At 38.6% G+C, this 27,366-nt stretch overlaps 1 protein-coding gene across 8 annotated transcripts in view; it reads right to left on the bottom strand.

Moving 5' to 3' along the window:
- ERC1 (ELKS/RAB6-interacting/CAST family member 1) overlaps positions 1–27,366 on the bottom strand; it is a 404,612-nt gene that overhangs the window by 45,307 nt on the left and 331,939 nt on the right. For 5 of the 8 annotated variants that reach the window (XM_036761852.1, XM_036761851.1, XM_036761853.1 and 2 more), the window contains one exon: positions 14,323–14,382. Coding sequence is in view for 3 of the 8 variants with exons in the window: in XM_036761847.1 (XP_036617742.1) it covers positions 14,194–14,382 (189 nt within the window). In the remaining 5 variants the exon portion in view is untranslated. Of the gene's footprint in view, positions 1–14,193; positions 14,383–27,366 lie in introns of those variants that run through there. The other 3 variants (XM_036761847.1, XM_036761848.1, XM_036761846.1) reach the window with 1 other exon arrangement.

The raw sequence follows: 27,366 nt of genomic DNA, 5'->3' as shown, positions 1-27,366 counted from the left end.
AAGGTAGGGCTCTCCATCCAGGATGGAGGGCATACTGTCCCAAGCTTCAGGGGCTTTGTGTAGCTGTTTTCAGAGATACTTCTAGGGACTTTTAAATTTTCAGTTCTTCTAAGGTTGTATGATGAAAGAAGAGGTGTTTACTCCTTTCCTGGTCTATAAGTGACCACAAGCACTCTTTTCTGCCCTGGAACTATGAGGAGGGTTCCCTCTCCACTGCTGCCACAAGCTCTGCTATGCCAGTGCTCCTCCTCACCCCAGGACTATCAACCAGATCCAAGAATGGACAAAGCAACAGAGTCCTGCTTCAGAGCCAGCTAACAGACCCCTGTGATCTCTTTCTGCCCATTTGTTTGCTCCCCTTACCTTCTGTGGGCTGAGAGTTTTGGAAACAGCTGCTGGTGCCATCATTGCTGGTGCCATCACTGCTGATTCAGTCATTCCCAAAGCCTGCTCCTGGTTTGCTGTGGCCTAGGCTAGACAGCGCTCCTCTCCCACCCAAGTCTGACAGACCTTTCCTACTGACTTTCTTAGTTGTCTTTGGCATTGGTTGAGAAGTCTGGAAACTGCCACAGGCTGCCAGTGATTCAATTCCTTGAGGCCTGCTCTGGGTTTGCTGGGGCCTGGTCTGTGCTGGTGCAGCCTGCACTCCTCTCTTAGCCTGGTGCAACAGACCTTTCCTGTAGACCTTCCAGGTTGTCTTGGGCTGCAAATTTCTTTCACTTTGTCTTTTTTGTTTAGAGTCATTTTTTACAGGTGTTTGGAGGAGTTTGGGGGAGGGCCCCCCCCGTATCAGATAATGTTAATGGTGATGATGGACATCCTTACTGGAAAGACCTCTGTTCTTCTTTCATTCACCTTAATGCTGGCTTGGTTTTAGGGAAATAGTTTTTACTGTTTGAAAGAAAGGTTTGTTTATACTTATACTTTTCAAAAGCATTTCTTAGCATCTTTTGATAAGATTTTATTGTTATTATTATTGTCTCTTAAATTTATAGATTTCCTTATATTGAACTTGCACTCTTAATATAAATTCAGCAGGTCACAATCTCTTTAATATGCTTTTGTATCTTCAGTGCTAATATGTTATGTAATGTTTTGCACAGTGATTGGGGATATTGGTTGATATTTTTCATTCTCTATTTTGTATCTCCCTGGTTTACCTATCAAGACCACACCTGTATTGAAGAAAGATTTTAGCAGAAATTTTTTTATTTCCTACTTTTGCAAAAAGATCATGTAATATTGGAACTAATACTTGGAATGTTTGATAGAAATTTCTTATAAAGACATCTGGTCTTGAATTTTTTTCTATGGGAGTTAATGTATCTTGTTCAACTTACTTTTATGAAATTAGGTTATTTAAACTCTTTATTTCTTGTTCTGTTAATCAGGGTATTTTACATATACACATATAATATCTATCCATTCATCTAAGTTGCCCATTTTGTTGACAAGGCAATTTCTGATTATTTGCTTTGAAAGGATCTCTTCTTTTCTTACTATTGCAAAGAGGTTATGTAATATTGAAATCATTAGTTCTTTGAATGAGAGAATTCACTTGTAAAAACATATCTTGGAGAAGTTTCGGGGAGATTTCATTTATGGACTGTTCAATTTCTTTTTCTGGTTTTAGGTTATTTCCTTATTTCTTGCTCTGTTTAACCTCAGGATTTAATACTTTTATAAGTATTCATTTTAACTAAGATATCAATTTTTTGGCATATGGTTGAGAAAAATAATTTCTGATAATTTCCTTTATTTCATTTTTATTTGTTGTAAATTCTCCTTTATCAATTTTTATACTGGCAATTTTTTTCTTCATTCTTTTAAAAATTAGATAAGCTTATTAATAGTTTTCTTTAAAAAAATAGGTCATGGTTCTACTTATGAATTGAAAGTTATTTTGTGTTCAAATTTTAAAATGTATCCTTTGATTTGGAAGGTTTCTTGTAAATCAAAACTGTGTGTGGGACATGTAAGTATATGGGTATATATAAGTATACAAGAACAAGTGTATATAAGCATAATTACATAAGTATGTCTACTTATAAGTATTTAAATATATGCCACCTACCCCAACACATATAGATTTATTACAAATATACAAGAACAAGATCCATTCCACAATAAATTGTCAAAGGATATGAATACACAATTTTTAAAAATGCAAGCCATAAATAACCATGTGAAAAAATACTTCAAAACATTAAGAAGAAAAATGAAAATTAACACTGAAGTTCTATACCCATCCAATGGCAAAGATGTCAAAAAATGAAAATGGCAATTATTGGAATGTTTGTAGTAAGATATGCACACTAGTGTACTATTGGTGGAATTGTGAATTAATCCAACCATTTAGGAAAGGAATTTGGAATTCTACCCCAAAGTCAAACTGTGTATACATACCCTCTGATCTAGCAATACCATTATTAGCCATGTAACCCAAAGATGTCAAAGACAAGAGATAAAAATCCTACGTGTACAAAAATAATCATAGTAGTACATTTTGCTGTAGAAAAGATTTGGAGAGGGGCAGCGAGGTGGCGCAGTGAGTAAAGCACTGGCCCTGGAGTCAGGAGGACCTGAGTTCAAATTCGGACTCAGACATTTGACACACTTACTAGCTGTGTGATCTTGGGCAAGTCACTTAACCCCAATTGCCCTGCCCCCCCCCCCCAAAAAAGATTTGGAGACAAAATGGGTGTCTATCAATTGGGAACTGACTGAAGAATGATATGAATGTAATGGAATATTATTAAGCCATAGGAAATTATAAATATGATAGGTTCAGAAAAACCTGGGAATATGCAGAGTAAGGTGAAGAGAATCAGAAGCACAATTTACACAATGACCACAATAATGTAAAGGAAAAAAAAACTTTCAAAGACTTCAGAGTTCTGATCAATCCAATAATCAATCATGACTTCAGATGACTGATGATGAAGCATGCTTTCTATCACTTGGCTGAGAGGAAATGGATTAGAGATGCAATCAGAAACATAGCCAATGTGTTGATTTGTTTTACTTGACTGTGCTTGTTGGCTATGAGGGAATGTTTCTATTTTCTGAGCTGATGGACAGTAAGAATGATGCAAAAAAATAAAAACTCAGAAAAAAAAGAACACCAATGAAATATTAACCATACACAGAAGACATGTGCCAAGGTCGCTGCCTGAATAGGAAGAAGGCCACTCAGCTCCCACATACCCCAAATCCTGAAGTTTACATTAGATCGAATAATTATTAACAAATCCAATAAAAAAGTACTAGGTGACTTTTTCCATTGCAGAACTGTACAAAAAGTCATCTTGCCCCATCTCCTCCAGCAAAGCCAATACCAGTGCAGGTTAGCCTCCCTATGCAACCAACGATGGATGACTCAACAATGAGCAGAGTGCTCTGCTGAGAAAGCCCAACAGTGGTGAGAAAGCCAAAGGGTAAGGGACCTTGGAAGCCCCTGGGACCAGCAAAAGTTAGTACTCAGAATGAGATAGCCCAGGCTCTGAGGTCCATAACACCCCGTCCTGAGAAAGCAGACCTGAAGTTCCAATAGATAGAACCTCAAGGATCTAGGGGAGGGGAGGGTCTGGTGCAGGTTGTGAAAGAATCACAGGGATCCAGGTTGTGACCAAGCAGGGCCAACCACCCCATTCAAAAGTAGTTAGTAGAGAATGGAGTTGGGATCTGGCACAAAGCCCAACTCAAGAACTGAAGTTGGAGAGATGAGTGAATCAAAGAAAGTACCCTCCAGTATAAAAAAATTATTGTAAATCTAATTCCCTAAGTTCAGAGTTCAGAAAAAACTTAGAAAGGCCAGTTTATGTGAGCATGTAGAAAGAACTATATGATTGATGATGGAGTGGTAACATTCTAACTGGGGGAGAAGAAACATGTCTCCCTTAGGAACTGTCATGTCTTCAAAGGCTATTGAGGGAGTTAAATTAAAAAAAAAAAAAGGTCCTGATCAGGAAGCAATTGATTCTGTTCTTAGGGTGTTAAGAAATGAAAGAAGAAGAATACATTAGTGTAGAAAGGATGAAGAAGAAAGCAGAACTTGCTACTTCTCACAGGTAGGAAGAAGAGAATACAAATATGGAATAGGTTGGGGGATTTGGCTTCTGATGAACCTCACTCTTATCTGAAATGGAAAAAGGAGGATTGAAAACACACATCACACCCCCATCTCCTACCCCTGCCCCACAGAGTTTGGTGTAGAAGTACACCAAACTCAACAGTGATATAAGTGGGGATGATTCCTGCAATATAAACTGTTAAAAATTGTTCTCTTGTGTTCAGAACACAAAGAGAGTAACAATGAATATTTCCCCCTACCTTTCTGATCTTTTATTCATATGACTCTCCTTCACACATTCTTAGTTCCAGTCAACCTCGTCTCCTATAGCATGTGGCCTTTCCTGATTTTCTCACTTACTGGCACTGCTTTATTGATTAAATTACTTTATATGTAGTTTATATTTACTTAATTGCATATCTGCTGTCATATCTGCTTACAGCAGAATGTAAGCTCCTTGAAGCAAGGGATTTTTTTTTTGGTCTTTGTACCTGTATGTGGGACTCGTTTGAGTATTTTTTAGTCATGTCCAACTCTTTGTGAACCAATTTGAGGGTTTTTTTTTTGGCAAAGATACTGGAATAGTTTGCCATTTCCTTTTCTAGCTCAAAAGGCAAACAAGGTTAAATGACTTGCCCAGCGTCACACAGCTAATAATAAGGCCAGATCTGAAATCAAGAAGATGAGTCTTCCCGACTCCAGGTCCAGCACTCCATCAATGGCACCACCTACCTGCCTTCATACATGGTGAGTGATTAAAAAATGTTCGTTGAATTTATTGAAAAAATTTCAGACATGATCACAGTGGCGGTCAGAATTCTCCATTGCTTGGGCAATAAAAAACTAGGTACAGAGTATGCCACACTGATTTTGGCAAAAATGTTAATACATGATGGGAAAAGTTGGCACTACTTCAGTTTTGAGGGCAGAAAGGTTTTACTGATCTATTTACAGGAAGAAAGTTACAATCCTAGGACTGAGACAAATCAAGAGATCCAAAGTTGGAGAGAATTAAGCAATCCTGAAACTGGAAAACACGGAGAATATTTTGGCTGGAGTAAAATGAATACCGTTTAGCCAACTTTAAATAACCCCACGACCAAAGATAAGCACAATCACCACATTTTGTAAGTAGATTTTTATGTTGCACCAATCTTTAGATTTATTTTCTCTACTGCTTTCTGGGATTTTATTTTTACTCAAACAAAGCTAATAATTCTGTCATTTTCACCAAAAATTGTACTAGCATACATTAGAGTTTTTCTCTATGTGGCAAGAACTTTCAAACTCATTTGGATCTATTACTTACATTCCTTATGAAAATATGTGCCATATGAGGCCTAAACTCAAATATGAGAATGGCATTTAATAAAAACTTAAAAATTCTAACCTGAGAAATATTAATGTCTGTGGGGAATATATGTATATATATATATGTATGTGTATATATATGTCCCCCCCATATACACATATATGTATACACACAATATCTATATAGAATGTCCTGATATATCCTGAATTTGGCTGATGGTTCAATTTTACCTAGTTAAGAAAGAAATGTTCCAAACTGGAGAAGCAGAAAGAACTCTGGTGGTTTTTATGCTGTCTTAAGGGCATTAAAATTTATATAAACTTCTCTGGCTTCTAATTCTCTAGCAAGGTAAGCTCAAAATAAAGCAACATCTGCCAGTTAGCACCCAGAAAGTCTATAAATGCTTGTGCAATGAGTTGATTTTTACATATTTGTCCTGTATGTATTCTCTACAGGAATGTATAGCTGAAATATTAGAGTATGTTCTCTCCCCTGGCTAAGCTTAATCTACTCCAGCTGTCTAAGTAAGCAGAGTTTTAGAATTTTGGATAAAGAGAGCTTTATGTAAACATTAACTCTAAGCTGGAACCAGAACATGTCAGAAGCTCCAATGCAACAGTTTCAATTCACCTCCAGAGCCTGTTCTTTTGTTCATTTTCATCCTTTGAGTTTATGGTGTGGAGAAAATGTTAAAACACAGGTTTGTATGCTCCAACAGAACCAATCTAGGGCTGTTGATGGTGGCGGGGGGGGGCAGGGGGAGGAAGGAAAAAACTATTCAAACACAGCAATCCTGTGTCCTGCAGGGAATCACAAATTGAAGGACTGCATTTATGAGATCCTGTAGGCCAACCAGCCCTGGGTTAGGTATCTGTGTTAGGTTCTAAGATAGAGTACATTCTTTCTATCCAATACTGTCCTTGGAGGTGTAAGGCAGTGGTACCAGACTCAAAATAGAAATGAGGCCACTAAACTATGCATGAGAAGGATCCCTGTGGGCTACTATTAACTTAGAAAAGCAGCCTGGATTCGGTGTGTAGAACGAATTTGTATTTTTTCTTTTGGAGGGGGGAAGGCAGGGCAATTGGGGTTAAGTGCCCTGCCCAAGGTCACACAACTAGTAAGTGTGTCAAGTATCTGAGGCTGGATTTGAACTCAGGTCCTCCTGACTTCAGGGCTGGTGCTCTACTCACTGCGCCACCCAGCTGCCCTGCGTAGAATGAATTTGGATATGTAAGGGTAAGGAGAGCCTGGAATTTGGCTGACTAAATAAGGCTACTGAAGTAATCAAGCTGCTGGTGAAGTAGGTCTGTTTAGTGGCTGTGGTGATGAAAGGGAAAATCTGAGAGACATCTGGATGAAAGAAACAACTGCACTTGACAGAAGATTGGATATAGGGGATAGAGAATAGAAAAGAATCTGGTGTCTAATCCAGAAAACTAGAAGAAAGGGGATAACAAATGGCAAGAGCAGAATGCCTAAAATGGCATTCTGACCCTGAGGAGGCATCTTCCTTGCAAATACATTTTAAAATAAGATATCATTCAAAAATTGGGCACCCTAGTCCCTCAAAAATCTAATTCTAGCCGTGAATGTACTATCTTCCACAGATAAAGCTTTCTGTAATGTTAAAGGCCATCATTATTAATCCTTCCATTCCTTCAAAACTCTACTCTTTCAGTTTACTGGTTGCGGAAATAAATCAGAAAAGCCCCTTCACTATTCATTCAGTTAAGTGATAACACAACAATGTTCCAGAAATAAGGAAAAGTCTATGATGGTGGTGGCAGCTGCAACTCTCCCATTTTTGCAACTTTATTAATCTTTAAATGTTACTTTAAATGCTTTGTCATGATGCAAATAGTAGATATGCAAAGACAAAAACAAAACTTCTTGAGTCAAATCTTCACCTTCCACCATACTAAGAAATTGGACAAGTGGTGAAGAAAACTGTAATTTGGTCAAATTGAGGGAGGGAAGATTTAGGGACTGAAACTTCTTAAAATCTGTTTCTTCTTGTTTTGTGGTTTAAAACTGGAAAATACAGCTTCACAAGAAACATTACTGAGAATGAAGATAGAACAAGGCCTGACTGAAACTGCAACCTTAGCAACAAAAGACCACTCTGAGTAGACAGAAACATGATGGTGCTAACAGGAAACATGCAAGAGGGCACAACAGTTAGTGCTGGAAATGGCATCTGCCAACACCTTGTCCACAAGGGCATTTTCATTATGAATCTCTGGCTTCACTCACTTACTTTCTTTTTTTTTTTTTTTAAATAAATCATTATTTATTTCTTTATTTAATGTTTTTAGTTTTGAACATTAATTTTCACATTTGAATTACAAATTTTCTCCCCTTCTCTACCCCCCCCCCCACTCCAAGATGGCATATATTCTGATTGCCCTGTTCCCCAGTCAGCCCTCCCTGGTCAGCCCACTCCCCCCCAACCCCTTTTCCCTTACTTTCTTGTAGGGCAAGATAGATGTTTATGCCCCATTGCCTGTAAATTTTATTTCCTAGTTGCATGCAAAAACATTTTTTTGAACATCTGCTTTTAAAACTTTGAGTTCCAAATTCTCTACCCTCTTCCCTCCCCACCCATCGCCCCTAAGAAGGGAAACAATTCAACAAAGGTCACATGTGTATCATTATGCAAAACCCTTCCACAATATATTCATGTTGTGAAAGACAAATCCAATTTTCTCCCTTGACCCTGTCCCTTTTCAAAAGTGTTTGCTTTTGATTACCTCCTCCCCCTATCTACCCCCTTCTATCGTTCCTCTTTTTAATCTCCTTCCTCCTTCTTTCCTGTGGGATAAGATACCCAATTGAGTGTGTATGTTATTCCCTCCTCAGGTCATATCTGATGAGAGCAAGATTCACTCATTCCCCCTCACCTGCCCCCTCTTCCCTTCCAACAGAACTGCTTTTTCTTGACACTTTTATGCGAGATAATTTACCTCAGTCTACCTCTCCCTTTCTCCCTCTCTCAACATATTCCTCTCTCATCCCTTAATTTGATTTTATTTTTTTAGATTATCATCTCTTCATATTCAACTCACTCTCTGCCCCCCCCCCTCTCTCTCTCTCTCTCTATATATATATATATATATGTATGTATGTATGTATGTTCCCTTCAGCTACCCTAATACTGAGGTCTCATGAATTATACACATCATCTTTCTATGTAGGAATGTAAACAAAACAGTTCAACTTTAGTAAGTCCCTTATGATATCTCTTTCTTGTTTACCTTTTCATGCTTCTCTTGATTCTTGTGTTTGAAAGTCAAATTTTCTATTCAGCTCTGGTCTTTTCACTGAGAAAGCTTGAAAGTCCTCTATTTTATTGAAAATCCATATTTTGCCCTGGAGTATGATACTCAATTTTGCTGAGTAGGTGATTCTTGGTTTTAATCCTAGCTCCATTGACCTCTGGAATATCGTATTCCAAACACTTCGATCCCTTAAGGTAGAAGACACTAGATCTTGGGTTATTCTGATTGTGTTTCCACAATACTCAAATGGTTTCTTTCTGGCTGCTTGCAGTATTTTCCCCTTGACCTGGGAGCTCTGGAATTTGGCGACAATATTGCTAGGAGATTTCTTTTCGGGATCTATTTGAGGAGGCAATTGGTGGATTCTTTCAATTTCTATTTTACCCTCTGGTTCTAGAATATCAGGGCAGTTCTCCTTGATAATTTCTTGAAAGATGATATCTAGGCTCTTTTTTTGATCATGACTTTCAGGTAGTCCAATAATTTTTAAATTATCTCTCCTGGATCTATTTTCCAGGTCAGTGGTTTTTCCAATCAGATAGTTCACATTGTCTTCCACTTTTTCATTCCTTTGGTTCTGTTTTATAATATCTTGATTTCTTATCAAGTCCCTAGCTTCTACTTGCTCCAATCTAATTTTTAAGGTAGTATTTTCTTCAGTGGACTTTTGGACCTCCTTTTCCATTTGGCTAATTCTGCCTTTCAAGGCATTCTTCTCCTCACTGGCTTTTTGGAGCTCTTTTGCCATTTGAGTTAGTCTATTTTTTAAGGTGTTATTTTCTTCAGTATTTTTTTGGTTCTCCTTTAGCCAGTCATTGACTTGTTTTTCATGGTTTTCTCACATCACTTTCATTTCTCTTCCCAAATTTTCCTCTACTTCTCTAACTTGCTTTTCCAATCCTTTTTGAGCTCTTCCATGGCCTGAGATCAGTTCATATTTTTCTTGGAGGCTTTTGATGTAGGCTCTTTGGCTTTGTTGACTTCTTCTGGCTGTATGTTTTGCTCTTCTTTGTCACCAAAGAAAGATTCCAAAGTCTGAGTCTGAATCTGAGTCCGTTTTGCCTGCCTGGCCATGTTCCCAGCCAACTACTTGACTCTTGAGCTTTTTGTAGGGGTATGACTTCTTGTAGAGTAGAGAGTACTCTACTCCAAGATTAAGGGGATGTGCTGTTGTTTTCAGAGCTATTTCTATACAGCCAGCTCTGCCACACCAGCACTCCTCTTCCCCCAAGAACCCCCAACCTGGACTGTGACTCAGATCTTAAGTAGGCTCTGCAGTCCTGGTCTGATCCGCCACTTAATTCCGCCCACCAGGTGGGCCTGGGGCCAGCAGCAACTGCAGCTGTAGTTCTGTAGCTACACCACCTCCACTGTCCCCGGGGTGGTGGCCCAACTGCGAACTCCTTTCAGTCTGCCCCCGCAGCTTTTCCCACTAACCTTCTCTGTTGTCTTTGGTGTTTGTGGGTTGAGAAGTCTGGTAACTGCCACAGCTCACTGATTCAGGGTGCTAGGGCCTGTCCTACCCGGCTCCTGGTCTGGTTGGTGTGTGCGCAGCTCATGCTGGGGTCTGCCCCGCTCAGCTCCCAGCTCTGTGCGTGATAGACCTTACCCAGTTAGCATCCAGGCTGTCCTGGGCTGGAGCCCTGCTTCCCTCTGCTATTTCATGGGTTCTGCAGTTCTAGAATTTGTTCAGAGCCATTTTTTTATCGGTATTTTGAGGGTCCTGGGGGAGAGCCCTAGGCAAGTCCCTGCTTTCTAGCCGCCATCTTAGCTCTGCCCCCCAGCTTTTGTCCATTTATATCTTTCTAAAAAAATCTTGGATTGAAAATTTCCATGCTTGATCTTGTTCCGAAGGTTATTTTTACCCCCTAGGAAAATCTGAATTAATTCTACCTAGGTATATCTGAATTGCAGGCCTGGAGAAAAATACCATTTCCCCCCTTTTAAACACAAGTAGTTTCATGCGCAAATAACTGAAAAAATAACAAATATTAACATCCTTTACTATGGCTATTCTTTCTTTAACATGCTTTGTTTTTATTGTAAGATCTGAAGAAAATCTCTCCAAAAGAGAGTGACCTTTAATACCGATTATCCATGTGTACCATTATTTTGAATAGATCTTTAGTTACGTTTGGATATCCATCAATTAGGGAATTAGGTATATGAATGAGATGGAATACTATTGTGCTATAAGAAAATGATGAAAGGGCAGCTAGGTGGCACAGTGAGTAAAGCACCAGCCCTGAAGTCAGGAGGACACACTTACTAGCTGTATGACCTTGGGCAAGTCACTTAACCCCAATTGCCTTGCCTTCCCCCCTCAAAAAAAAATGATGAAGTGTGTGGTTTCAGAAAAACCTGGGAATTCTCATTTGAACTGGTACAGAGTGGAGCAAGCAGAATCGAGGCAATTTATATAGTAACAGCAATACTGTAAGGACAATCAACTTTGAAAGCTGTAGGAACTTCAATGACAAGACTCATGATGAAATGTGTTATCCATCTCCAGACAGTGACGTGATGGACTCAGAGTGCGGTCTGAAGCAAATTCTTTCCTTCTTTCTTCCTTTCTGACATAATTAATGTGAGAATTTGTTTTGTATGAGTATATATATTTGTAATGGGCTTTTTAAAAAATTTGGAACCAGTTTCACAAGAAACATTACTGAGTATGGACTTCACCTCAATGGATGAAGGAGGAGAAAGATGGAGAGGGAGAGATTTTGGAAGTAAAACAAAATTTTGAAAAGTAATTCTCTTTAACTGAGGGGAAACAAATGAAAAAATTATTTTCCTTTTTTCCTTTTCTCTAAAGGAATAAATTCAATTCAAAATCATATAGACACACTAAAGTAGAGCTCTGAGAACAGTGTAGTTTTCATATACAGCAAAACAAGTAAATGAATGAGTGAAAAAGCATTTATTAAGTGCTTATATGCCAGACACTGGCTAAGTGGTAAAGACAGAAATACTAAAGAGGGACAATCCTTGCTCTCAAGGAGCTTACATTCTAATAGGTGGAGATAATTTATATAGGGGATTGGTGGTGAAGGGAGAATGTTTCGGTTTAGAAAGGAAATGGTTCCTAGAAGCAATGGTAGTATCAGTTTGATTACTGTTCCAGAGTACAGAACGAGGTGGAAATGTGGGTAAACAAACTGAGGTTTACAACACAAAAGCACCATGGTGGTGAAACATGGTTTGGTGAGTGGGACAGGTTAGACATTGTGAGCTTTCACCAATTAGGAGAGCAAGGACAGTTAGCTAGATTGCTAAATACATAAGTTATTTGGCAACACTGCATTATAGAGAAATGAGTAAAACAAACTGTAGTAGCAATGTAGATTTGAAGATCTTTCCCACCCATTAAGAGGCCGTGTGACTTGCTCATGTCACAGGAAGCCTAAGTCACATGTGGTGGGAGGTGCTTCTTGACAGGACAAGGAAATTACGTCACAGGAAATGGAGAGAGGTAGAGGAAGAGAAAGAGAGAGAGAGAGAAGGAGGAAGAGGGAGGGAGAGAGAGGGAAGGAGAGAGGTGGGGGGGAGAGATGTTCCAGCTGCTAATGGCCGCCCCTGTGATGGTTAGAACTGAGCAGGCTGACTTAGCTGTACTGTGAGTTTGTTTTGGGGAAGTCCCCAGCAGGGGGTCAGAGAGGTTCTGGGATGACGGGGCTCCACGCTGTGATATGGCGTGTGGAATGTTTTACTGCTGTGGCAGGCTGGATAAATGGCTTGTGGGATATGGCTCTCTGGTGTCTGAATAAATGTTTTACTTCTTCTACCTTCTGTGTGGAGAGTCTCGTATACTTTGCGATATAGAACCACATTGGCACTTTGACAATTATCATCTACGTTGTTACTAGTGCCTTACTGCTACACCATTACAACACTGAGATTACATTTTTTTGACTTGTGGATTTTCATCTGTAGTTTCAATATTATATAACGAGAAGGTTTTTTTTTTTGGTATGTTTGTTTTCTAACCTTAAAGCATCATTATCTTAACAACAAAACTTAAAAAAAATGGGAAATAATAATCAGAAAAAACGATCAGCTCCAATATGTCAGTGTGTATGGGAACCTCATAAAACTTCAGGAAACTGATAATGTGACAGCTGTCTTTAAATACCTGAAAGGCTGTCATGTGAAAGAGGCTGGTTTTGTTTGGCCTCAAAGAGCAGAACCAGGAGCAGAGGGTAAAGGGTACAAAGAGATAAATTTCGACTTGATATAAGGAAAACTTCTAACAATTAATGCTATCCAAAAGAGGAAAAAGGAGGCAGTAGGTTTCTCCTCATGGGAGATCTTCAAGCCAAAGCAGGAGGACATGTTAAGACTGTATAGAGGGTGTTTTCATTTGGGCATGAGTTGGACTATACCACCTGAGTTCCCTTCAAACACTGAGATTCTGTGGATAACAGCCTGTGGCTAAAACTGAAGGCAGAATGCTTGGAATCACAGTTTAAACACTGTTCTATCTCCTACCTCTTTATCTGTCCCTGGCTTTAGAATGCACTCCCTTTAATTCTTAATGACCACTGTGGTGTTCAGTGCTCCTGCTCATCTCTGCTTTGTCTTGACCTTGTAATATTTATCTGCCTTAGATTCCACTTATTCCATCTCCTCAGTGTCCTTTTCATTCTGCTTTTGCTAACAAGCCTTTATGTCTGCTCCCCAGTGTCATCACCTCTCTGCCTGTTCCTTTTATCATGTGTGTTCAATCTCCCCTTCCAGCTGTGCCTTTAATTTAATTCAACAGGCATTTCCTAAAGGCTTACTTTGTGCAAGGCATTATGATAGGCCCCAGTGATACAAAGACACAGTAGCCCCTCCTCTCAAGGAGGCTTCTTTTTCCTATTCTAAAGATATAGAAGAGCAACACCAGATTTTTCTATATAAATATTGGCAGAGAAGGCCATCTGGTTTATCTAAGGAAGCTCAGCGGACAAAAGTGCTCGGCCCGAAGTCAGGAAAACTCAAGTTTGAATCTTGCCTCCAACATCTACACTAATCACGTGCCTTTGCACAAGACACTTAACCTCTCAGTGTTTTCATCTGTAAAATGGAATAACAATTGCAACTCCTTTACAAGGTGGTTATAAAAATGAATGAGATAATATATGTAAAACACCATATAAACAATAGCTATTACTAGCTACTACTGCTGTGCAGAAAAGCCAACATGTCAAAAGGCTGTGAAAGCTCTGCTAAGAGCTGACTCTATGGAGTAATGTACCTAGGAAAACGGCTCTGCGGTTTGGTGATCTTTCTTGCAAATGTTAGGCCGCAGGCAGTTCAGACTTTTTTTAAGTGGTCAGAGTAACAAGCAGTCCTCATGTTCATAATGCCCATCAATGGTACTGTTTCTTTTCCTTTGCAGATCACGTGGAACTGCTTTATAGACAAAGTCAAAGCGACACCTGTTCCATAGCTAGTGCAACAAAGCCTGAATCTATGTGGTGCACTCACTCTACAGGCTGATACTTTAATAAGTTTTCATGGTAGTCCAGGTATAAACTGACCTGCTCCCGGGTCATCTTCTGCAGCTCACTTTCCCAAGCTGCCCGATCATCGTCCAGGTGATAGGAGGCAGGTGGAGTTAGTCCTTGCAGAATCAGGGGATCTCTGTCATGGCAGAGAGATGTCAGATGTCCAATGTACAACTTCAATTTGCTGCGGTTCTGGTCGAGTTCTAAGAGGGGCTGGATTATCTGAGGTGAAAGAATAGGGACCATCAGGGACAATCTGGCTGGGAATATTCAAACATTTTTGGTAATTTCCCTTCTAATATGCCTCAAAAAGCAAAAACATAAATAAAATTGTCCAAACCCCCAAGCCCCTTCTAATCACAATTATTGATTTCATATAATTACCAAAAGAACACATCTTGCCATTTCTACCACTCTATTAGAAAGGAGATTCCTGAGCTTTTCATCAACACAAGAAGCAAAAAACTGCATTCAGACAAAGGATTAACCAAAAAACCCAACCCCATGGGTAGGTAATCAGAGATGACATTCCTAATTCTCCAGCTACTTCACAGCTTTTACTGTGCCATTGACCACTGGGCCAATCTAGACAGTAATCCTATTTTAATAGGCTCTTAAGAAATTAGTTTCAAAAAATAAAATTAGTAGAAATTTCTCACTTGAAAAGACAGGACTACAATTCTCATGGCTTTTACCTTCCACAAGCACTCTATACAAAATATCTTTTGTTTGAGTACAGTGAGTGAAGTGAGTTTGTTACCAAGGCCTTTTGAACTGTCAGTTAATAAATTTTCATGTAGGATGGGACACTTGACTCAGAGGCCAAGACTCTGTACTATTCCAGATTCTGAATTATTCTATGCCTATCTAGCCTTATGAACCTTTGAAGAGTAGTTCTATATTTAGTTTTTCCTGGGTACTAGTCCTCAGATTTCCCTCCCAGGAAAATACACTGGTTACTTCTGATTTAGGTTCTCATTTTATAGCTACTCCCTAAACAAAGTCTGATGTTTATGAATGGAGTCTGGATACATCTCACACCAGTGTTAAAGAAGCACCTGCCTGATACACAAAAGCTGATTGTATAGCCTTACCAAAATGCTGGCAATACTCAAAATGTTCCCAAGGCCTGTAAGGCTGAGTTTTCCACCTTTTGCATATGAGCAGGCTGGCATGTTTCATTAGCAAGATATCTCTGACCCTGGGAATGAATGAAGTGCCTGATAATTTCTTAGAAATAGAGTTTGGTATTTTCATAGATGATATTAAATCTTTCCCTTTATCCTCCCAATAATTCTGCACCTTTCTTTTTATCCTGACAATATTTCAAGAGACTACTATTATGAAGTAAGAAGAAAAGGCACCACTTAGTGGCTATCTAAAACAATTCTTTCGCTACTAAAGACTAGAATACAACTGTATATAATTAGTATAACACAATATAATAAATTGCGAATACTCTAGGAGATACCTGACATTACAAAACTAGAGAGCATAAAAGATGAGGGAAAAGAGTTGGTTTATATGTAGCAGACAGATATACAGACACTAATGAAGGTTAAAAACCCCATTATCATTATTTTGATTATTAAATTATTAAAGAAAAAATGGCATGATGATAAGTTATAATACATAGTACCCTACTGAAGGGGCTTATATGGCACTGTATGATAGCCTAATCAGTAGAGGGCCAGATCTGTGCTAGAATTTGCTATAAGTTATAGGTATATATACGCTGCCTATCAATCCTGGAAGGCAAGTACTGTTTTAATTAAGCGTGGGACTCTCAGTGGGTAGGGAAAAGCACTAGAGAGAAGTTAAAGGGCATCCCATTGGCAATATTCATTTAAGTGCATTTACACTATATTCTTTTGATAACACATCTTTTTAGATTTCACCTTCACAGACACATTTTTTTTAAAAGTCACATTCCTCACAATGTAGGACAACATAGCTCCATTTCAGTTTCTCATTTCCTTCAGTCTGACCTCTTCTACTCCTTTGCCCAAACTGTCTACAAAACAATAATTTCTGGTATTCTCAGTGGATGTGAACCTCCCTTTTCAATGTTCAGAGTCCCAAAAGGCCAGATTAATTCAGGTAATGATTTCCAATGTTAGATTGTCACATCTGTGCTGCATGGTTCAAAGACAGGGATTTTAACCCAAGAAATGTCCTCTATATTTACTGTACTCATGTTTCGAACTTAAAAACATGCATTAAAAGTGTGGCCATTTTATAGGATAAAAAATGTGGCAGATAGTAGTAATGGAAGGTTCAGATTTCTTATAGTGAAATGGAACTTGAAGGGCTACTAGTCCACTAACATATGAGCAGAGGGTTATTAACAAATCTTTCAGTTCCAATTTTCAGTCATGAGTAAGTTTATCTCAAATTGATTTAAATGCATCACTTGGGCTTGAATCCTAACTGATTAAATAAAAACAGTACTTGAAGTTTGAGTGAAAATGCTGCTGAGCAATTTAAGAATGGAATTTGATTTTGTATCTTCTAGAACAAGAATCCATTCTACCCAGCGGCTATTTTGTTTCTCCTCTGCTTATCCATCAAAAGGTATTTGTTGCTTCTACTAAGGTGATTACTGAAAGTATGTGAAACTACTCAATGAGTAATACTTCCATATACAATCATAGAGCCAACACCTCCAAACTAGGTTGTCTATGGCACCCTGAGAGTCAAGTAGAAAATAACTTTATGCATTCAGCTCCACTAGCATTTATTTAGCATCTACCGTGTACAAGGGACTATGCTGTGTGCTGGGGATACAAAAAAAAAAAAAAAAGAAAAGAAAAATAAAAACAGTCCATGTTCCCAATGAGTTAACATTCTACTGAGAGATATATGTACAACAATTAAGTGAATAATGTGAGGATAGAAAGTACACCAACAACTGGATATATCATGAAAGGCTTTACATAAGAGGCGGCACATAAACTTTGCCTTGAAAGAAGGCAGGCATTGTCAGAGATGGATATTAAGAAGTATATTCCAGGCACAACAGGTTATGAAGTGGGAGAGAGTGCCTAGCAGGTCAGTTTGGCTGGAATGTAAAGTACACAACAGAGAAAAATATGAAATATGTGGAAAGTTACGTTGGAGCCAGACTGAAGGCTTTACATGCCAAAGAACAGGGTTTGTACTTCTTCTCTAAAGGCAATAGGGAGTCCCTGAAGATCTGCGAGGAAAGGTGGTGTGTGTCTGATGTGGTAAGAGACCTGCGCTTGAGCAAGAAAATTTTGAGAGTTGGCTGAGGAGGGGTTGGAAAGAGCAGAAATAAGAAGCAAGGAGATCAATGAGAAGGCCTTTACGATCCAGGCAAGAGGTGATGAGGACCTGAACTTGAGTGGTGGCCATGTGACTGGGAGAAAAGGATGAATGTGAGAGACGTGAAAGTCTACCTGTCAATATTCTCACTCTTCTGCTCTTTTCCTATCTAACATGGACTGGCCAATTAATAAAGACAATGCATTTTATATAACCCTAAAACTGTTACTACATAATCTCAAGGGTATGCAAGAGAATTGGTTTGACAGAATGACAGTGTCCTTGGATCCAAAAGTGATAAATATTATCCATATATAAACTTAACAGACTGACAAGGAACCTTAGGAATTATTATCATTAGACATATTAGCTGCATGAATACATTAGCTACATGGTTTCCCCCCTGAAGCTACAAAGCTGCAGGAAATTTCACAGAATCACATAGTTAGAAGGGAATTCAGAGGACGTTTAGTTCAACATATAGCAGAACATGAAACCCTTCTACAATATGCTCAACACGTAGTTACCAGGCCTTTCCTTGAAGATCTCTAGTCAGAAGGAAAATCTCTAGTCAGAAGTCTGGGGCAGTCCATTTTACTTCTGGATAGATGTGATTGGTAGGAAGTTTTCCCTTACATCATGACAGTAAACTAATCACCTCCCTTGTTCTGAACATTATGCCTTTCTTAATGCTGTCTAAGATGGCAACAGCTTTTCTGGCTGCCACATAGTCCTACTCTGATGCCACATAATAAGGTACAAATGACCCTAGATTCTTGAAGGCAAAAGTTCTGGCAAATTCTTCCAAGATAGAAAAATTTAAAGTGTAATTAAAAGACAGACCATACCTGCTGCCCGAGAACCAATTTAGCTACATATAGAGAGACTCATCACAAATAGCTTGGCTACAAGTTAATAAATTCCTTGTCCATAGAAGCCCATGAAACAACTAAAATTAAAAAAAAAACAACTCAGTCTTACATGACCAACTTCTGCTTTTATGGTGAATGTGGCAACAGGGTCTCAAATATAGTCTTTTCAGCCCCATCATGGTCACTGACCCAACTGAGGGGGTCGGGGAACAGTATGACCCACTTTATCAACAATTACTATTACTATTACTAAATGAATGTTTTCTACAATGTCCCCAATAAGTCATCATCTAGCCTATGACTGTAGAACTCCAGTGAGGAAAAAACTGTTAGTATATGGGAGTTAACTTACCAAAATGCACACAAGATTTTATATAAACACAATACCAACTCCTTTTCCCCTCTTTACAGAAATGAACATAGACAACTAATTGGAGTGTATTAGCTCAATAAAAATGATGATACTACCTAAATTAATTGACTATACCAATTAAATTACCAAAGGGATATTTTACAGAACTAAACAACTACAAAATTCTAGGTCTACTCCTGATTCTTCCAGACTATTAAACCTCTGTCCCTTCTGCTTTCTCCTATTGCAAATGCTTCTACCTCTGTAGCTCCTTCCATCACTCGGTGAGCTTCTGCCAGAAACCTTCCTTTGTGGGACTGCCAAGGCCACTGGTGTTCTTTCTTCATCTGACTCTGCTTTTGATTCTCAGAACTTTTATACTTTGATGAAAAGGGATGAGAGGGAAGCTGACATCGATATTACTCCCTATCTCTTTTCAGCTGTCTTCTCCCTTCAGAAATTAAAGTCCTTGAGGGTAGGGTCTATCTTTCCTTTTGCTTGCATTTGTATTCTTAGTGCCTAGCAGAGTGCTTAATAAATATTTTAATCTATAATAAGTCTATACTATCAAGGGAAATGACGAGATCTCAAACTATTACAATAAATGAAATCTCAAACTATTATAATGCCATAGTCACTAAAACTATTTTGCATTGCTTCACAAATAGCAAAGTTGACCAAAGGGAACAGACTAGAAAAGTAAGAAACAGAAAACAGAAAACAAATACTCAAAAAATGGTAGTCAAGTATTTGTTAAATTCAAGAACATATATTATTGAGAGAAAGACTTCACCTTTGACCTAATTGCTGGGAAAACTGAAAAGAGTTGGCAGAAATTAAGTTTAGGACCAATATTTTATACTACATATCATAATTAAATCAACATGGTCTCTCAATATGAATATATGCATATTCAGATATAAAAGGTCATATCATAAACAAAGAATGAGAGGTGGCACAGTTCACAACGACCATGTGGAAGGAGGGGCTGAACTCTTAACTAACACTGGGGTAAAGGACTTCATAAAAGGCAATACAGACAATTTTGATTATGTAAAATTAGAATAATAAAATAATCTATTAAGTGGGAAAATATCTGCATTATCTGTAGAGATAGCAGGGTACAGTAGAAAGGGCAGTGATCCCAGAGCCACAGGACTTAATTTCAAATCCCGTCTTTGACACTCACTACCTGTAGAGCCTTGGCCAAACAAATAAGTCCCCTGGGTCTTGATTTCCTCCTATGTAAAATCAGAGGTTTGGTCTAAGTGGTCTCTGTAGCTATTCTTGCTCTATTTACATCTATGATTCTATGACCATGAGCGACAATCTGCTATCCAAGACAGAGAATTAGCATAAAAATATATCACCGAGAGCTACTTCTACTATATGTGGTTAAAGGTAATGAATATCAAAAGAGTGAAAATTATGATCACAGAAAAACATGCTCCAGATGACCTAAATAGTTAAAGAAATACAAACGAAAACAACGTTGAGGTTTCACTCTACACCTGCATTCTGAGGTTGGACTTTAACATCGTCAATGTCTGGATCTGATGGGTGAGCTTGCACCTTATTGTGCTGGAAACCAGGGCTCCATGACACTTGTTGGCCACCTCCACACCATGCCATCACAAATGGGACCTTTATGTATTATCTTCCCCTTTTAGAATGTAAGCTTTTTGAGGGCAGGGACTGCATTGATGGCTTGCAGTCTTAAGGTTTAACATAGTGCCTAGCCTGTAGTAAATGTCCTCATCTACCTAAGAAGTGATACAGAGTGAAATAAGCAGAACTGAAAGGATGACTCCAATGATGCAAGTGAAAAGACCACTATCAGGAACCCCGCCTATTCGTGAAGGAAAAGCTAAGGAACAGATAATGAAAACATTCTTTTTTAAAGGCAGAGAAACATGTAATGTCAGACGTGCTTGTGGTATAGGACAGCTGTGTTTGTCTTCTTTGTACAAGGGAATGTGGGTTTATTTTTCCTCAGAAATGACTGAAAAGGCATCAATGAAATATAGACAGGCAGAACCCACAAAATAGCAGAGGGAAGCAGGGCTCCAGCCCAGGACAGCCTGGATGGTCTCTGGGTGAGGTCTGTCCTGCACGGAGCTGGGAGCGGAGCAGAGCCCAGCGTGGGCTGCGCAGACCAACCAGACCAGGAGCCTGGGGGAGCGTGCCCTAGCGCCCTGAATCAGTGAGCTGCAGCAGTTACCAGATCTCAACCCACAAACACCAAAGACAATAGAGAAGGTTAGTGAGAAAAGCTGCGGGAGTGGAAGGAGTTCGAAGTTCAGCTACTGCCCCGGGGGCAGCGGAGGTGGGGCAGCTACAGAACTACAGCTACAGTTGCTTCTGGCCCCAGGCCCACCTGGTGGGAGGAATTAAGTGGAGGATCAGAGCAGAAGTGAAGAGCCTGCTGAAGATCTAAGTCCAGTCCGGGTTGGGGGTTCTTGGGGAAGGAGGAGTGCTGGTGTGGCACAGCTGGCGCATCCCCCCAAGCTTGGAACATAGAACTCTTTAGTCTACAAGCAGTCATACCCTGCTGAAAAACTCAAGGGTCAAGTTAGTTGGCTGGGAATATGGCCAGGCAGTGAAAACACACCCAGATTCAGTAGCAGACTTTGGAATCTTTCTTTGGTGACAAAGAAGACCAAAACATACAGACAGATGAAGTCAACAAAGTCAAACAGCCTACAATGAAAGCCTCCAAGAAAAACATGATCTGGTCTCAGGCCATGGAAGAGCTCAAAAAGGATTTGGAAAAGCAAGTTAGAGAAGTAGAGGAAAAATTGGGAAGAGAAATGAGAGTGATATGAGAAAACCATGAAAAACAAGTCAATGACTTGCTAAAGGAGACCCAAAAAAATACTGAAAAATACACTGAAGAAAACAACACCTTAAAAAATAGACTAACTCAAATGGCAAAAGAGCTCCAAAAAGCCAGTGAGGAGAAGAATGCTATGAAAGGTAGAATTACCCAAATGGAAAAGGAGGTCCAAAAGACCACTGAAGAAAATGCTACCTTAAAAATTAGATTGGAGCAAGTGGAAGCTAGTGACTTTATGAGAAATCAAGATATTATAAAAACAGAACCAAAGGAATGAAAAAATGGAAGACAATGTAAAATATCTCATTGGAAAAACCACTGACCTGAAAAATAGATCCAGGAGAGATAATTTAAAAATTATTGGACTACCTGAAAGCCATGATCAAAAAAAGAGCCTAGATATCATCTTTCAAGAAATTATCAAGGAGAACTGCCCTGATATTCTAGAACCAGAGGGTAAAATAGAAATTGAAAGAATCCATCGACCACCTCCTCAAATAGATCCCAAAAAGAAATCTCCTAGGAATATTGTTGCCAAATTCCAGAGCTCCCAGATCAAGGAGAAAATATGGCAAGCAGCCAGAAAGAAACAATTTGAGTATTGTGGAAACACAATCAGGATAATACAAGATCTAGCAGCTTCTACATTAAGAGATCGAAGGGCTTGGAATATGATGTTCCGGAGGTCAATGGAGCGAGGATTAAAACCAAGAATCACCTACCCAGCAAAACTGAGTATCATGCTCCAAGGCAAAATATGGACTTTCAATAAAATAGAGGACTTTCAAGCTTTCTCAGTGAAAAGATCAGAGCTGAATAGAAAATTTGACTTTCAAACACAAGAATCAAGAGAAGCATGAAAAGGTAATCAAGAAAAAGAACAAGAAAAAGAAATTGCAAGAGACTTACTAAAGTTGAACTGGTTTGTTTACATTCCTACATGGAAAGATGATGTGTATGATTCATGAGACCTCAGTATTAGGGTAGCTGAAGGGAATATGCATATAGATGTATGTTTATGTATATATATATATATGTATATGTATATGCGAGTGTGTATGTATGTATATATGTATGTGTATGTGTGTGTGTGTGTGTGTGTGTGTGTGTGTATATATATACATATATATATATGTATATATATAAAGAGAGAGAGAGAGAGAGAGCGAGCAGGAATAGGGTGAGTTGAAGATGAAGGGAAGATACCTAAAAGAAATAAAATAAAATTAAGGGATGAGAGAGGAATATATTGAGAGAGGGAGATAGGGAGAAATAGAATGGGGTAAATTATCTCGCATAAAAGTGGCAAGAAAAAGCAGTTCTGTAGGAAGACAAGAGAAGTCAGACGAGGGGGAACGAGTGAATCTTGCTCTCATCAGATCTGACCTGAGGAGGGAATACCATACAATTGGGTATCTTAACCCCACAGGAAAAAAGGAGGAAGAAGATTAAAAAAAGGGGGGATGATAGAAGGGAGGGCAGATGGGGGTGGAGGTAATCAAAAACAAACACTTTTGAAAGGGGACAGGGTCAAGGGAGAAAATTCAATAAAGGGGGATAGGTTAGGAAGGAGCAAAACATAGTGAGTCTTTCACAACATGAGTATTATGGAAGGGTTATACATAATGATACACATATGGCCTATGTTGAATTGCTTGACTTCTTAGGGAGGGTGGGTGGGAAGGGAAGAGGGGAAAGAATTTGGAACTCAAAGTTTTAAAAACAGATGTTCAAAAACAAAAAAAAAAGTTTTTGCATGCAACTAGAAAATAAGATAAAAAAAGACAGAAAAAGAAAATATGAGAAGAGAGAAAAAGAGAAAACACAAGAATGAAACAATCGTCAAAAGAAAAACTATTTACAATTCATCTTTAATGTGTATGTTAACTTTGGCAAGTTAGTAATATCTGGTTTGCTTACCTTTCTCCTATGAAATTTCTTCAAAAAATACACTTCAAAGTATACTTCAAAAAAAAAAATAAAAAAAAGAAATATAGACAATTTTAAAAAAACTAAGAGGCAGCATGGCATTCTGGATAGAGAGCTGGTCTCGGGAGACAGGAAGACCTAGGCTCAAGTCTTTCCTTTGACCCATACCTGCTGTGAGACCCTGGGCAAGTCACTTGAACTCTCAGTGCTCCAAGACCGTGGTGTCAAACTCAAATAGAAACAGGTCTGTAGGCAACATATTGACTTAGAAAACCACATCTCTGCTGTATTGCATTTCTTATTAATCCTGTTAAACATTTCCCAATTACATTTTACTTTAGTTCAGGATACACTGGGGAGTTCTGCAGGCACTTGCACCCTGTGAGTTTGATACTTCTGCTTTAGGAAACTTTCTAAACTCTTCACTTGTAGAGGAGGCACAGACCTGTTGCACTGTCCAGGAGTTTCTTCTATCAACGGACTCATAGGTACATTCCCTTTCCCCTGTGCCTTTAAAACATGAGGTAAAGAGCTGATACTTCGTCTTTGAAAAGAATAAAAAAAAAACTATTAAGCCAGCAATTTGCCAGCTGCCAAGAAAGGTGGCCCTCAATGCCCTTAAACTTGTGTGTATTGGGGGATCACAGAAGAAATTGGTGACGATCATCCTTGTTCCATTCTGCTCTTTTCTGGTCCTAGTGTCTGCAGCACTCATTCTTTGTTGCAGACATGCAATAAAAATTTTGCAATAAGCATGTCTTCTAGACAGACAGAATGGAAGAGGTTAACAGGTTTGTCTGCTGTATAAATTGCACTAAACTCTACCACATTTCATTTTCATATCACCCCTTTCAAGAACTGAAATGATTCAAATAAACTTGGGGTGGAGGAAGTGTGAGAGGTTGGATGGAAGCAACTTTTAAGGATTTCTGACCATAAAGGTATTTTAATAATGAATCACTCTAAATACAGACTATAATCATAGATCATACACAACTCAATTTATCACATGGTTTTCCCAACTATAGATAGCCAGTGAAAATAGGGAACTCACAAATTACAAAGTAAGTTTCTAGTAAGAAAGAGGATCAAACTACCAAAAAATTATTTTATAGAGCTAGAAAAAATAAGAACAAACTTCATCTGGAAAAAACAAAAGGTCCAGAATATCAAGAGAACTAATGACTAAAGAACTAAAGAAATGCTAGGGAAGGTGCCCTGGCCATACCAGATATCAAACTGTATTATAAAGCAGCAATCATCAAAACTACTTGGTACTGGCTAAGAAACAGAGGGATAGATCAGTGGAACAGGTTAGGTACACAAGACACAGTAGTCAATAACTATAGTAGTCTACTGTTTGATAAACCCAAGACTCCAGCTTCTGGGATAAGGACTCAATATTTGACAAAAACTGCTGGGAAAACTGGAAAAGAGTATGGCAGAAACTGGGCATAGACCATTATCTTACACTGTATACCAAAATAAAGTCCAAATGGGTACATGATTTAGATATTAAGGCTGATACTATAAGCAAACTAGAAAACCAAGGAATAGTTTACCTATCAGATTTATGGAGAAGGGAAGAATTTATGGCCACACAAGAGATAGAGAATATTATGAAATACAAAATGGATAATTTTGATTACATTAAATTGAAAGTTTTTGTACAGATGAAGCCAATGCAACCAAGATTAGGAGGGAAGCAGAAAACTGGTACAATCGGTGTCTCTGATAAAGGCCTCATTTCTAAAATATATAGAGAACTGAGTCAAATTAACAAGAATACAAGTCGTTCCCCAATAGATAAATGGTCAAAGGATATGAACAGGCAGTTTTCAGAGGAAGAAATGAAAGCTCTCTATAGTCATATGAAAAAATGTTCTAACAACTCTGAGGTACCACATCACACCTATCAGATTTGCTCACATGAAAAAAAACAGGAAAATTATAAATGCTGGATATGTGGAAAATTTGGAACACTAATGCATTGTAGGTGGAGTTGTGAACTGATCTAGCCATTTTGGAGAGCAATTTGGAACTATACCCAAAGGGCTAGGAAAATGTGCATACCCAGCAATACCACTTCTAGGGCTGTATCCCAAAGATATCACAAAAATGGGAAAAGAACCCACATGTACAAAAGTATTGATAGCAGCTCTTTTTGTGGTGGCAAAGAACTGGAAATTGAGGGCATGCCCAACAACTGGGGAATGGCTAAACAAGTTGTAGTATATGAATGTAATGGAATATTATTGTGCTATAACAAATGATGAGCAGATGGACTTCAGAAAAACCTGGAAAGGCTTATATGATCTGATGCTGAGTGAGGGGAGCAGAACGAGAACACTGTACACACAGTTACAGCTACACTGTGTGATGACTAACTTTGATAGACTTGACTCTTCTTAGCAATGCAAGGTTCCAAGATAACTCCAAAAGGTTCATGATGGAAAATGCTGCCCACATCCAGAGAAAGAATTACAGAGGGTAAATGCAAATAGAAGCATACTATTTGCTCTCTCTTTTTGCTTCGTTTTTTTTTCTTCTTTCTCGTGGTTCATTCCATTTGTTATAATTCTTCTTTGCAACATGACTAATGTGAAAATGTTTAATGTGGACATATATGTAGAGGTTATATCAGATTGCATGCCGTCTTAAGGAGGGTGGAGGGGAGGGAGGGGGAGAAAATCTGGAACTCAAAAACTTGTGGAACTGAATGTGGTAAACTAAAAATAAATAAATTAATTTAAATTTTAAAAATATGCTAGAAGCAAAAAGAAGTCAGAAAATATAAATGCAAGCAATTAAAGGAATAATTAATAAATGACTTGCAGTCCTAGAATTACAAAAAAAAATATGAAAGAAACAGGATCTAACAATATGTGCAGTCAAAGCAGGAAGAAACTAGACTCCAGAAATAACCTCCTAAGAATAATTTGTAGTGACACGTGACCAAAGGGCAGGTAGGTGGCTCAGTGGATAGAGTGCCCAGCCTGGAGTCAGGAAAACCCATCTTCCTGAGTTCAAATCTGGCCTCAGATACTACTAGCTGTGTGACCTTGGGCAAGTCACTTAACCTCATTTGCCTCAGTTTCCTCATACATATATCATCTGGATAAGGAAATAGCAAAGAAAGTGTGTAGCTAGCATTTGGAATTGGGGCAAAAAATACATAGGTGTACTACATATGTATATATATATAAAATCAGAAGCAGATGTTTGCTATTTAATGAAAGGCAAGTCACAAATGTCATCTGCTCTACCACTGCTAAAAGCAGAAAGAGCCTCTGTGTGTGTGTGTGTGTGTGTGTACTTACAGTAAGGCGGGGAGTGAGAGGAGAAGAAGAAAGGGCAAGGTGATTGCAAAAGAGAGGGGATGAGATCAGTAGTCATTAGCCCAGGTCTTTTACAAAAAGGAAGAATATTTGTGAGAATCTGCATACGCTACTAGAAAATGGAAAGACCTTCCAGAACAACAGAAAAGAGATTAGCTAACTAGCAGAAATATGGGAGGTATTCCAATTAGCATTGGTAAAAATTCATTGCTATATACAGAAATGGGGCACAGTTCACTTTGAGACAAGTTTTTTCCACAAAAATCCTTGAGCAGCCCAGGCAACTAAACTTTTGTACAGACTTTATTATTTTACTTTCTGATACTATTTCCTCACCCCCACTGTTACGCTGATCTAAACAAATGAACAATATTTAAATTATCTATTCCCATTGCTTGGAAATCCCCTCATACCTGAAAAGCTGACAGGGATCTTGGCTGCACCGACAGAGTTGTCTTTCCTGGATTTATTTCTGCCAGAGTCAATGAGGAAATCATATTCATAAGGCAAATTTCTCCTGAAATTTTTGTATACCATGAACATAACCAACAGATTAACAATTTCTTTCACTTTGGGAACTATCTTGGATTTAGG

This window comes from Trichosurus vulpecula, chromosome 5 (assembly GCF_011100635.1).
Source record: "Trichosurus vulpecula isolate mTriVul1 chromosome 5, mTriVul1.pri, whole genome shotgun sequence".
Taxonomy (NCBI): Eukaryota; Metazoa; Chordata; class Mammalia; order Diprotodontia; family Phalangeridae; genus Trichosurus; species Trichosurus vulpecula.
This window is presented reverse-complemented; position numbering and strand designations above follow the sequence as displayed.